The 14,514-nt window shown below is 38.4% G+C and overlaps 1 protein-coding gene across 1 annotated transcript in view; it reads left to right on the forward strand.

The window, feature by feature from the left end:
• The window catches only part of LRIG2 (leucine rich repeats and immunoglobulin like domains 2), a 161,666-nt gene that overhangs the window by 82,578 nt on the left and 64,574 nt on the right, over positions 1-14,514 (forward strand). Inside the window, exon 4 of the mRNA XM_045478681.1 lies at positions 13,381-13,449. Coding sequence (XP_045334637.1) covers positions 13,406-13,449 — 44 coding nt within the window. The 5' untranslated portion in view covers positions 13,381-13,405. The remainder of the gene's footprint in view (positions 1-13,380; positions 13,450-14,514) is intronic.

Raw genomic sequence — 14,514 nt, forward strand, 5'->3', positions numbered from 1 at the left:
TGCTCTTGCTGATTGCTGAGAATAACCAAGCCCTGAGGTTCCCAAGAGCCCATTAAACCATCACAAGTGTCTCATCCCTAGTGAGAGCAGTCCCCCACCTCCCCGGCCTTGGAAAGATAAAGGACCAGGCCTGGGGAGTGGCCCAGCTAGCTGGAAACAAGATGGGACTATTGGGTTAGCTCAGAAGCTCCAGCAGCCCGGGGACAGGTTGGTTTGCTAGGTACACAATGGAGTCAGCATTCACAGCCTCCTCCCTGACATCCTATGGTGTGAAACTGGAGTTTATGCTGAGGACAGGGGAGGGTAGGGGGCATGGTTTGATGGGAAGTTATTTCCCCAGCCAGTTATATCATTCATACCTGTTCAGGCATACATTTAGGGGAAACAGGGTTCCTATCAGTCATTGTGCTGACACCTGGCTCTCACCTGCTGCCCTGTCAGCACTTCTATTTGCCACCCAGAATTATGAGCTTCCATGCTGGCCTTAGCCCAAGCTGAATGTGGAGAGGGATACGTTTTCTTTCACTTCTTTGTCTAATTCCCCACAACCACAAAAACACACGTGCTGTGTATAATAGACTTCACGGTAGGTCTCCGAGTGTGGTTCTCAAAATATAGTCCATGGGCCAGCTGCATCATCATCACCTGGGAACTTGTTAGAAATACAGATTCTTCAGCATTACCCCAGGCCTACAGAACTAGAAATTCTGGGAGCCAGCCCAACAATTTGTTTATTAGCAAGCCCTTCAAGCGATTCTGATACCTGCTGAAATTTAAGGACCATTACTGTATGTTTGAAGATACCTTGAAAAAAATCACAGTATAGGGAAGGAGACTAAATTCAAGCAGAATTGTAAATAGGACTGTTTACAAGCCCATAGGAATATAAAAAGGGGCTTTCATGGAGTTTTGCTTCCCTCTCTGGAGGCCCACATGAAGAGGTTGATTTCTTCCCATATAAAAACAATCCTAAGCATGTGCTCACACATATACCACACACACACACATGCACACACGCGCATGCACACACACACACACACACGAGAACCCATTCCCCACCTTTTCTCTACAGAGGCCACAACATTCTTTTTTTTTTTTTTTTTTTTTTAATTTTTTTTTTTTCAACGTTTATTTATTTTTGGGACAGAGAGAGACAGAGCATGAACGGGGGAGGGGCAGAGAGAGAGGGAGACACAGAATCGGAAACAGGCTCCAGGCTCCGAGCCATCAGCCCAGAGCCCGACGCGGGGCTCGAACTCACGGACCGCGAGATCGTGACCTGGCTGAAGTCGGACGCTTAACCGACTGCGCCACCCAGGCGCCCCAAGGCCACAACATTCTTGAATTTGGTGTTTACCATTTACATGCATGCTTTTATTACATATTTACTACATATAATTTTTTGCATATTTTAAACTTTGTGTATTTTGGACATACCAGACATATCTGCTGGCAGTTTGCTTTTTTTATGTCATTAAGTTTTGAGATTTATTTTAGGTGCTACTACATCCATTTTTTTGTTGGTGGATTTTTAGATTGATCCAATTTCCTTTTTTTCCCCAAATTTTTATTTGAATTCTAGTTAGTTAAGGGGTGCCTGGGTGGCTCAGTCAACTGAGCATCCGCCTTCAGCTCAGGTCATGATTTCACAGTTTGTGAGAACTGAGCCCCGCATTGGGCTCGCTGCTATTGGTGTGGAGCCGGCTTCAGATCCTCTGTCCCCCTCTCTCTTTCCCCCTCCCCCCCATTCTCTCTCTCTCTCAAAAATAGACATTAAAAACTAAATTATAGTTAGTTAACATTCAACTTTCAACTATTATAAATAATCCTGCAATTAACACTCAAGTATGTCAATGTATAAGAGTTTCTCTAGGATAGCAATCCCTATCAAAATAACACCAGCATTCTTCACAGAGCTAGGACAAACAATCCTAAAATTTATATGGAACCAGAAAAGACCCTGAATAGCCAAAGAAATCTTGAAAAAGAAAACTGAAGCCGGAGGCATCACACTCCCGGACTTCAAGACGTAATACAAAGCTGTAATCATCAAGACAGTATGGTACTGGCACAAAAACAGAGACTCAGATCAATGGAACAGAATAGAGAACCCAGAAATGGTCCCACAAACGTATGGCCAACTAATCTTTGACAAAGCAGGAAAGAATGTCCAATGGAATAAAGACAGTCTCTTCAGCAAGTGGTGCTGGGAAAACTGGAGAGTGACATGCAGAAGAATGAACCTGTACCACTTTCTTACATCATACACAAAAATAAACTCAAAATGGATGTAAGACCTAAACGTAAGACAGGAAGCCATCAAAATCCTCCAGGAGAAAGCAGACAAAACCACTTTGACCACTTTGACCACAGCAACTTCTTACTCAACACATCTCCGGAGGAAAGGGAAACAAAAGCAAAAATGAACTACTGGGACCTCATCAAAATAAAAAGCTTCTGCACAGCGAAGAAAACAATCAGCAAAACTAAAAGGCAACCAACAGAATGGGAGAAGATATTTGCAAATGACATATCAGATAAAGTGTTAGTATCCAAAATCTATACAGAACTTATCAAACTCAATACCCAAAAAACAAATAATCCAGTGAGGAAATGGGCAAAAGACATGAATAAACACTTCTCCAAAGAAGACAGCCAGATGGTGAACACATGAACAAATCAAAACCACATGGAGATACCACCTCACACCAGTCAGAATGGCTAACATTAACAACTCAGGCAACAACATATGTTGGCAAGGATGTGGAGAAAGAGGATCTTTTTTGCACTGTTGGTGGGAATGCAAACTGGTGCAGCCACTCTGGAAAACAGTATGGGGGTTCCTCAAAAAACTAAAAATAGAACTACCCTATGACCCAGCAATTGCACTACTAGGCATTTATCCAAGGGATACAGGTGTGCTGTTTCGAAGGGACACATGCACCCCCATGTTTATAGCAGCACTATCGACAATAGCCAAAGTACGGAAAGAGCCCAAATGTCCGTCGACAGATGAATGGATAAAGATGTGGTGTATATATACAATGGAGTGTTACTCAACAATCAAAAAGAATGAAATCTTGCCATTTCCAACTACATGGATGGAACTGGAGGGTATTATGCTAAGTGAAATTAGAGAAAGACAAATATCATATGACTTTACTCATATGAGGAATTTAAGATACTAAACATATAAGCATAAGGGAAGGGAAGCAAAAAAATATAAAAACAAGGAGGGAGACAAAACATAAGAGACTCTTAAATATAGAGAACAATCAGAGGGTTGCTGGAGGGGTTGTGGGAGGGGGGATGGACTAAATGGGTAAGGGACATTAAGGAATCTACTCCTGAAATCATTGTTGTACTATATGCTAACTAACTTAGATGTAAACTAAATAATAAACAAATTAAAAAAGAGTTTCTCTAGGGTATATACCTATGAATGGAATTACTGGATTATAGTAGTGTGAATCTTCAACTTTGCTAGATCCAAATTATTCTTTGAAGTGGTTATATTAATTTATGCTGCTGCAATAATAAGGTATAAGAGTTCCTGTTGCTCATGGCCAACACTTGGTATTGTTAGACTTTAATATTTATGTTACATTTGTCAATTTTTAGATGTGAATGGTATTTTTGGGGGGGTAGTTTTAATTTGCATTCATCTGATTAATATTAAAGTTGAATATTTTTTATAATGTTTATTTGGCCATTTGGTTAATTCTGTGATTTCATGTTTATTTCTTTCCTTTGTTTTTCTATTGGGTTGTTTATCTTTTCTCTAGTGAAGTGAGGATTTTTTTTTAATGTTTATTTATTTTTAAGATAGAGCACAAGCAGGGAGAGGAAGAGAGAGAGGGAGGGAGAGAAGCCCAAGCAGACTCCATGCTTTTGTCAGTACAGAGCCTAATACGGGGCTCGATCTCAGATCTCACAAACTGTGAGATCACGACCTGAGCCGAAATCAAGAGCTGGATGCTTAACTGACTGAGCCACTCAGGAGCCCTGAGGAATTTTTTACATACTCTGGGTAGGCATTATAAATTTCTTCTTTCATTCATAGCTACTATTTTCACATTATTTATGGTGTTTTGTGGTTTGGATGTTTTTCATTTTAATATAGTCAGATTTATTGACATTTTTCCATCTAGTTGGTGCTCTTTGAGTCATGGTTACAAAAGATTTCTGTGTCAGTGAAGGCTGAGATGCCATAACAAAGAGACCCCAAAATGCTGTGCATTAAAGAACAGATACATTTATTCTTTCACAAAACAGTCCCGAAGATTGCTGAGGTGGCTTTGCTGAACATAGACATTCAGGGACCCGGGTTCATGCCATCTGGTGAGTCTGCCATCCCCTTGGGCATATCACCATGGTTATAATCAAAGTTGAATTGCTGCCATATTCAAATTCCAACCAGCAGGAAAGGGAAGGAGGGCGTGGTGGAGGAATACCTAATGTCAAGTTCCAGAGATATAATTGGCAGTCAGCATTTCTGCTTATATCCCATTGTAAGAAATTGATTTCATTATGAGACCTATCTGCAATGTGATTATTATGGAAGAATAGGAGAGTAGATTTGGTGAGCAAAGAGTAGTTTCTGTCTACCTTCTCTACGCAAGGTCTTTATTCCATTAGGGTTTTATGTTTGTTATAATGTGAGCTAGGGATCTCTTTTATTTTATTTTTTTACATTCCAGCATATTTGTTGTTTGTATTGTGACCTGTGTCTTATATCAATCTCCCTGTGGGCGTGACTTGATTTCTGGACTCTGTATTCTGTTCTTGTTGTTTATCCCTATACCTCTTCCCCACTTTCTTAATCACTAGAGTAGTATTTTATAAGTCTTATTGTTTGGAAGAATCAGCTCCTTGACTTAGCTGTTTTTTTTATAAAGATAGTCTTGGTTCTTCTTGGACCTTTGCTCTTTATAATTTTAGAATCAATTTGTCAAGTTTCATAAAATTCTTTCTTGGAATTGTGCTGCACTTATGGATTCATTTTGGCAGATTTGTCAGTCTTAACCTTTCTATGACACACTATAACATATGCAAAAGTGTAAAAAATAGAAATCTACATTTTGGTTGTCAAGCAAAACCGATGTAACCACCTTCCAGGTCAAGAAACAGAATATTGCTGGAACTCCAGAAGTTCCCTGTATGTTGCTTACCAATCACAATCATTCTCCTCCTGCATTAGAGGTCACCACCCTTAGCTTTTCTAGGAATAATTACCTTTTCTTTATAGTTTACTGTCTGTGTATGCATCTCTCAATAACATTTCCTTTGTAAGCTTTATATTAAAAAAGTAATTTGAATCATTGGCTCAATATTATGTTTGGGTGGTTTCCAGTGTTGAGCAATTATAATAAGGCTGCCATCTACATTTTGGTGCATGTGCCCAGGTATATAAGCATGCCTATCTCTAAAGTGTATACCTAAAAGTGGAATTGCTGCCTTATGATACATGTACATTTCAGCTTTATTAAATAATCCCATGCTGTTTTCTGAAGTGATGGTGCTAATTCCCTTTCCCATTAGCCTTTGATGAGACACCTCATTGCTCTATTTTCTTTTCTGCTTTTTTTTTAAAAATTTAAATGTTTATTTATTTATTGTTGAGAGAGTGAGAGAGCGAGCAAGCGAGTGCAAGTGGGGGAAGGAAGTAAGAGGGGTACAGAGGATCCCAAGTGGGCTCTGCTGACAGCAGTGAGCTAGATGTGGGGCTCAAACTTGCGAACCACAAGATCATGACCTGAACCAAAGTCGGTTGCTCAACCAACTGAGCCACCCAGGCTCCTGTCATTGCTCCATTTTCTTACCAACACTCGGGATTGTCGGGTTTTATAATTTTCATCAGTCTGATAAGTGTAATGCTATTTCATTGTGGTTTTAATATTCCACTTCCCTGACACATAAAGAGCTCAGACAGTATTTCACGTGCTTTTTGGCTATTTGTTTGTTTGTTTGTTTGTTTTGAAGTGCACCTTAAAATTTTACGCCCATTTTTCTTTTGGATTGTTTGCCTTATCTCAGTTATTCTTTGCAAATTCAGGATAGTTTGTTGGTTATGTATGTTGTAAATATCTTTTTTATGTATGTTTTGTGAAGTTTATTTTGATGTATTCATATTTATCATTGTTTTCTTTTATGGTGAATGATTTTTGTTTGTTTGTTTTAAGATATCCTTCCCTATTCCAAAATGAAAAAGGTAGTCTTTACTGTTCTCTTCTGAAAGCTTCATGGTTTTACTTTTCATTATTAGGCCTTGAATTGATTTTTGTACATGGTGTGAGAAGGAATCCAGTTTCATTTTTTTTCCTGTATGATTATCTAATGACCTCCGTTCCATTTATTAAAAAGTCTATCCTTTCTCCAATGATCTGAAGTTCTACCTGGGTCAAAAAATCAAATGTATGGCTAAGTCTCTGAAATGTACCAAAAATCTACCTAAATTTCCCTGTGACAGTACTACATACTACCATTATAGTTTTATTTTGTTTTCATTAAATTTTTTTAATGTTTATTTATTTTTTAAAGAGAGAGACAGAGCATGAGCAGGGGAAGGACAGAGAGAGAGAGGGAGACACAGAATCTGAAGCAGGGTCCAGGCCCCCAGCTGTCAGCACAGAGCCTGACACGGGGCTAGAACCCACGAACCATAAGATCATGACCTGAGCCAAAGTTGGACACTTAACTGACTGGGGCACCCAGGTGCCCCCTAATCACTATAGTTTTAATGCTTATCTTTTTTCTTTCTTTCTTTCTTTCTTTCTTTCTTTCTTTCTCTTTCTTTCTTACATTTATTTATTTTTTTAGTAATCTCTACACCCAACGTGGGACTCAAACTCATCACCCCCAGGTAAAGACTTGCACTTTCTTCTGACTGAGACAGCCAGGTGGCCCCTTAACATCTAACTTGATATCTGGTAAAGCAAATTTTTCTACATTTCCTGCCAGTATTTTTCCCTTGCAATACCATGTACATTTGGGATTTTTACTAGGATTGCATTAAGTCTACAATCAATCTGGGAGAATTGATATCTTTATGGTAATGACTTTTCCAATCTAAAAGCAGAGTATAACTCTCCAGCTACTTAGGCATTTTAAGAAATACTTTTCAATAATGGTTTTTTTTTTTTTTTTTTTTAATGCTTATTTATTTATTTTTGAGAGAGAGAGAAGGAGGGGAGGGGCAGCGGGAGAAAAAGAGACAGAATCTTTTTATTTTTTATTTTTTATTTTTTTTTTCAACGTTTATTTATTTTTGGGACAGAGAGATACAGAGCATGAACGGGGAGGGCAGAGAGAGAGGGAGACACAGAATCGGAAACAGGCTCCAGGCTCTGAGCCATCAGCCCAGAGCCTGATGCGGGGCTCAAACTCACGGACCACGAGATCGTGACCTGGCTGAAGTCGGACGCTTAACCGACTGCGCCACCCAGGCGCCCCAAAAAGAGACAGAATCTTAAGCAGGCCCTGCACTGTCAGCACAGGGCCCGACACGCTTGAACTCACAAACCATGAGATCATGACCTGATCCAAAATCAAGAATTGGGTGCTTAATCGACTGAGCCACCCAAGAGACCCTCAATAATGTTGTATTATGTTCTCCATACGCTTTTTCTCTTGCACTTCTTTGTTTGATCGCGGTATCTTTTAGTTCTATCCTAGATGTCTTGTAATTTTTATTGCTATTGCACATGCTGTCTTTTAAAATTTATATTTTATAACTGCTGATTTATTACATTAACAATTGATTTTAGTTTGTGGATCCTGTGGTCAGAGATTTGTTAAGTCTTTTTTAATAATTCCAGTAGTTTACTTGAAGATTCTTTTGGATGCTTTTCTTCAATCATATCCTGTATGAGTAAGGGTAGTTTTGTATCTTCTCTTAAAATCCTTAAACCTTTGATAACTTTGCTTGCACTGGTTAGGACCTCCTTCTGCACTCGTTACAACCTCTAGTACTCTGTTGTATGGAAGCAGTAATAGACATCTTTGTCTTTAACCTAAATGTAAAATGAGAATTTTAAGAAATATTTAATTAGTGGGGTGCCTGGGTGGCTCAGTCAGTTAAGTGTCTGGCTCTTGATTTTGGCTCAGGTCATGATCTCATGGTTCATGAGAAGGAGCCTTGTGTGGAGCTCGTGAAGCCTGCTTGGGATTCTGTCTTTCTGCCCCTCCTTGGCTTGTGTGTGCATGTGTGCATACTCTCTCTCAAAATAAATAAACAAACATTTAAAAAATATTTAATTAGCTTAAAAAGATTTTTTTAATGTTTACTTATTTTTGAGAGAGAGAAAGAGAGAGAGCAAGGGAGGGACAGAGAGAGAGGGGTCAGAGGATCTCAAGCGAGCTCTGCACCGACAGCAGAGAGCCCAGTGTGGGGCTGGAACCCACAAACTGTGAGATCATGACCTGATCTGAAGTTGGTTGCTCAATGGACTGAGATACAGCTACCTAGGTACCCCTAATTATCTTTTTTAAAAGTAGACTACACACCCAGCATGGAGCCCAACATGGAGCTTGAACTCATGACCCTGAGATCAAGACCTGAGCAGAGATCTAGAGTCAGATGCTTAACCGACCAAACCACCCAAGTGTCCCAGTATAATGAATATTTTTAATGTTTATATTATATTGCATTTTTTTAATATTGCATTTTTTAAAAGTTTATTTATTTATTTTGAGAGAGCCCAATGCCAGGCTCAAAGTCACGAACTGTGAGATCATGACCTGAGCCCAAATCAAGAGCTGGTCACTCAACTGACTGAGCCCTATTATATTTCATTTTTAAAGAGCTTTTTAAAAAGTATTCTTTACACCTAACATGGGGCTCAAACTCATAACCCCAAAATCAAGAATTGAACACTCTATCGACTGAGTCAGCCAGGCACCCCTAGGATATTGTATTTTGTATTTTTTAAATAAAGTTTATTTATTTATTTTGAGAGAGAGAGAGAGAGAGAGAGAGAGAGAGAATCCCAAGCAGGGGGATTCTCACACCATCAGCATGGAGCCTGATGTGGGGTTTGAACTCCGGAACTGTGAGATCATGACCTGAACTGAAACTGAGTCAGACACTTAACTGATTGAGCCACCCAGTACCCCAATTATATTTTATTTTTAATGTTAATATTAAGTATGATGTTTGCTGCAGGCTTTGGTAAATATCTTTTATCAGCTTAAGGAAGTTCATTGTGTCTCAAGTTGGCAAAGAGTATTTATAATATGTCTGTAATATGTCCGGAATATTATGTCTAACACACATATATGATATATGATATATCTCATATAGTAGGTATTTACATATATCTTACGGCATATGTGATCTATATTATATATCATATAGTGTATATATGTGTTAAAGAAGAAAAACCATACAGGTATTTTAGTAAATGAAAAAATATATGATATACATTATATTTATAAGATATATGTAATACATATAACATGTATATACATACATACTATATCTGATAATGTAGTAAGTTGCTGGCACTCTGATTTACTTATTAAGGAGGACATTCATGCTGTTTGCTGTGCAGATGGTTTTGAGGGGAATAAGGTTGGAAAAAAGAGTTCGGTTAGGAGGCTACTGAAGTGGCATAGGTCAGACATGCTTGTGCCTTGAGCTGGTGTGGTGGTAACAGAGATGGAGAGAAGCAGTCAGGTTTTTTTTCTTCCAAGATTTTATTTAAATTCAAGTTAGTTAAGAGGTGCCTGGGTGGCTCAGTCGGTTAAGCGTCTGACTTCGTCTCAGGTCATGATCTTGTGGTTCATGAGTTTGAGCCCCACATTGGGCTCTGTGCTGACAGCTCAGAGCCTGGAGCCTACTTTGGATTCTGTGTCTTCCTCTCTCTGCCCTTCCCCCACTCACACTGTCTCTCTCTCTCTCTCTCTCTCTCTCTCTCTCTCTCTCTCTCAAAAATAAATAAACATTAAAACATTTTTTAAAAAGTTCAAGTTAGTTAACATATAATGTAGTATTGGTTTCAGGAAAAGAATTTAGTTATTCATCACTTACATATAACACACAGTGTTCATCAGAACAAGTGCCCTCATTAATGCCCATCACCCATTTAACTCATCCCCCCCACCTCCCCTCCAGCATCCCTCAATTAGTTCTCTGTAGTTAAGAGTCTTTTATGGTTTGTCTCCCTCTTTGTTTTTATCTTACTTTATTTTTTCTTCCCTTCCCCTATGTTCATCTGTCTCGTTTCTTAAATTCTGTATATGGTATTTTTCTTTCTCTGACTTATTTCACTTAGCATAATACCCTATAGTTCCATCCATGTCATTGCAAATGATAAGATTCATTCTTCATGAAGGCTGAGTAATACTCCATTGTGTATATATACCACATGTTCTTTACCCATTCATCAGTGGATGGACATTTGGACTCTTCCCATAACTTGTCTATTGTTGATAGTGCTGCTCTAAACATAGGAATGCATGCGCTCCTTTGAATCTGTATTGTTGCATCCTTTGTATAAATACTTAGTGGTGCAATTGCTGGGTTGTAGAGTAGTTTTATTTTTAGTTTATTTAGGAATCTCCATACAGTTTTCCAGAGTGGCTATACCAGTTGGCATTCCCACCAACAGTGTAAGAGGATTCCCCTTTCCTCACATCCTCAACAGCGTCTGTTGTTTCCTGAGTTGTTAATTTTAGCCATCCTGACAAATGTCAGGTGGTATCTTATTGTGGTTTTGATTTGTATTTCCCTGATGATGAGTGATGTTGAACATTTTTTCATGTGTCTGTTAACCACTTGCATGTCTTCTCTGGAGAAATCTCTGTTAATGTCTTCTGCCCATTTTTTTTTTTTCTTTTTGAGAGAGAAAGAGAGAGATAGAGAGAGAGTGAGCAAGTGGGGGAGGGGCAGAGAGAGAGAGGAAGACAGAGGATCTGAAGCGAGCTCTGCATGGACAGCAGAGAGCCCAATGCTGAACTTGAACTCACGAACCGTGAGACTGTGACCTGAGCTGAAGGCAGACGCTTAACCAACTGAGTCACCCAGGTGCCCCATCTTCTGCCCATTTCTTAATAGGATTATTCATTTTTTGGGTGTTGAGTTTGATAAGTTCTTTATAGATTTTGGATACTAGCCCTTTATCCAATGTGTCATTTGCAAATATCTTCGTCCATTCCATAGGTTGCCTTTTAGTTTTGTTGATCGTTTCCTTTACTGCACAGAAGTTCCAATAGTTCACTTTTGCTTTTGTTTCCCTTGTCTCCAGAGGCATGTCTAGTAAGAAGTTACTACAGCTGAGGTCAAAGAGGTTGCCGCCTGTGTTCTCCTCTAGGATTCTGATGGTTTCCTGTCTCACATTTAGGTCTTTCATCTATTTTGAATTTATTTTTGTATATGGTGTAAGAAAGTGGTCCAGTTTCATTCTTCTGCATGTCGCAGTCCAGTTTTCCCAACACCATTGTTGAAGAGACTGTCTTTTTTCCATTGGATATTCTTTCCTAAGAAGCAGTCAGTTTTAAGGTATATTTTAGATTTGCTGATGGACTGGATATGGGGTAAGACTTGGGAGCAGATGGAGAATAAAGGGAAAGGGAAGACTCAAAGAGAAGTCTTAAATTTCTGGTTTTAGATTAAAAAAAATTGTGGTAAAATATACATAACATAAAATTGACCATTTCAACCATTTTTAAGTCACAGTTCAGTGTCATTAAGTACATTTGTGTTGTTTTGGGAACATCAGCACTACCCATCTCCAGAAGTTTTTCATCATCCCAACTGAAACTTAGTATCTATTAAACAAGAACTCCCTATCTCCTCCTCCCCCCCAGCCTCTGACAACCACCATTTTATTTTCTGTCCCTATGAATTTGACTACTTTAGGTACCTCATGTAAATGGAATTAATGATATTTATTTTTTTTGTGACTGGTTTTTATTTCACTTAGTATAATGTCTTCAAGTTTCATCCATGTTGTAGCATGTGTCAGAATTCCCTTCGTTTTCAAGGCTGAATAATATTGCATTGAGTGTATATAATACATATTCTTTATCCATTCATCTGTTGATGGTCACTTGGGTTGCTTCCACCTTTTGGTTACTGTGAATAATGCTGCTATGACCATGGGTGTGCAAATATGTCTTCAAGTCCTTGTTTTTTTTGTTTTTTAAAGAATAATCTTTTTTCTTTTAAAAATACTTATTTATTTATTTAAAAAATTTCTTTTAAATGTTTATTTATTTTTGAGAGACAGAAAGAGACAGAGCATGAGTGGGGGAGGGACAAAGGAAGAGGGAGACACAGAATCCGAAGCAGGCTCCAAGCTCTTAGCTGTTGGCACAGAGCCTGATGCGGGGCTCGAACTCCCAAGCCGAAGTCAGATGCTTAATTGACTGAGCCACCCAGGCACCCAGAAAAATATTTATTTATTTTTGAGACAGAGAGAGAGAGAGAGAGAGAGCAGGGAAGGGGCAGAGAGAGAGGGAGACAGAGAATTCCAAGTGGACTCCAAGCTGTTAGTACAGAACCCATCACAGGGCTGGAACTCATGAATTGCAATATCATTACCTGAGCTAAAATCAAAAGTTAGATGCTTAACCGACTGAGCCACCCAAGTGCCCCTATTGTTTATATTTTTGAGGAAATGCCATACCATTTTCCATAGTAGCTGCACCATTTTACATTCCCACCAACAGTACACAAGAGTTCCAATTTCATATCACTCTTTATTTTATTTTATTTTATTTTATTTTATTTTATGTTATTTTATTTATTATTTACTCTATAATAGCCATCCTGATGGGTATGAGGTGGTATCTCACTGTGTTTTGATTTGCATTTCCTTAATGATTAGGAATGTTGAGCATTTTTTCATGTGCTTATTGACCATTGTATATAAAAAAAATTTTTTTTAATGTTTATTTTATTTTTGAGAGAGACAGAGCGTGAGTGTGGGAGGGGCAGAGAGAAAGGGAGACACAGAATCTGAAGCAGGCTCCAGGCTCTCAGCTGTCAGCACAGAGTCCGGACACGGAGCTCAAACCCACGAACTTGTGAGATTATGACCTGAGCTGAAGTTGGATGCACAACCGACTGAGCCACCCAGGTGCTCTGTATATCTTCTTTGGAGAAGTATCTAAGTCCTTTGCCCATTCTTCAAAAAATTTTTTTTTGCATTATTACATTGCAGGAGTTCTTTATACATTCTGGATATTAACCCTTTATGAGATACATGATTTACAAATACTTTCTCCCATTCCAAACATTGTCTTTTCACTCTGTTGCTAGGATCCTTTGCTACACAAAAGTTTTTAATGTTGACGGAGCTCAATTTATCTGTTTTTTTCTGGCTTTATATTTTGCATCAATGAGTAATTATTATTATTTCTTCTTTGCTTTTGCAGGAAAAGGAGATAGAGGAAGGAAGCGATGGAAGGAGACAAATGCATTCTAAATAGATTTGTGCTTATTCAGTAAGAGAAGCAGTGAAGTTTTTTATTTCATTTTTTAAAAATTAAGCTTTTAATTTTAATCCCAGTATATTTAACGTACAATGTAATGTTAGTTTTAGGTGTACAATGTAATGATTCAATACTTCCAAGCAACACCCGGTGCTCATCACAGCAAGTGCACTCCTTAATCCGCATCATGTATTTAACCCATTCCCCTCCCCACTCTCCTCTGGTAACCATCAGTTTGTTCTCTGTAGTTAAGAGTCTGCTTCTTGGTTTGCCTTTCTCTCTTTTTTTTCATTTGCTCATTTGTTTTGTTTCTTAAATTCCACATTTGAATGAAATCATATGGTATTTGTCTTTCTCTGACTTACTTTGCTTAGCATTATACTCTCCAGCTCCATCCATGTTGTTGCAAATGGCAAGATTTCATTCTTTTTTATGGATGAATAACATTATATATGTATATATATATGTGTGTGTGTGTCATATGATAATATCACATCATATTTTATTCATCCAGTCATCTCCAGATGGACACTTGGGCTGCTTCCATAATTTGGCTATTGTAGATAATGAGAAGTAGTGAAGTTAACAATAATTTATTCAGTAACAAATATTCATTTACAATCTCTTATATTCCTGACCCTGCACTTAGCACCAGGGAGATAAAATGAGTGTGGGGATTTCTTACTTAGCGGGAGGACAACCAGAAAAAGTTATTTTCAGCACAATGGGATGTATTAATATATATGAATATATAGAGGAATGCCATGGGCTGTGGTTGAAAAATGGAAGTGGAAACCACTAAATGTCTAGAATAGTCAGAGAAATCTTTAAAGAGGGAGAACATAGAAGGAGAGTAAGAAATGTCTGGCCAGAGAAAGTGGGAAAGGACAACCTGTAGAAGGAACAGCATATACAAGTAAGTATAGACATGCGTGGCCCAATTTATGAAAGGAAAATAATTTCCTGTGGCTGGAATATGGAGAAGATGGTGAGGAGGTAATGGGAAATGTGGGAGGTAGTTAGTCTGGGCCCTAACTGTGGAATCTTCAATGGTAGAAACAAGAATTTGGAATTCGA

This window comes from Leopardus geoffroyi, chromosome C1, assembly GCF_018350155.1.
Source record: "Leopardus geoffroyi isolate Oge1 chromosome C1, O.geoffroyi_Oge1_pat1.0, whole genome shotgun sequence".
NCBI lineage: Eukaryota > Metazoa > Chordata > Mammalia > Carnivora > Felidae > Leopardus > Leopardus geoffroyi.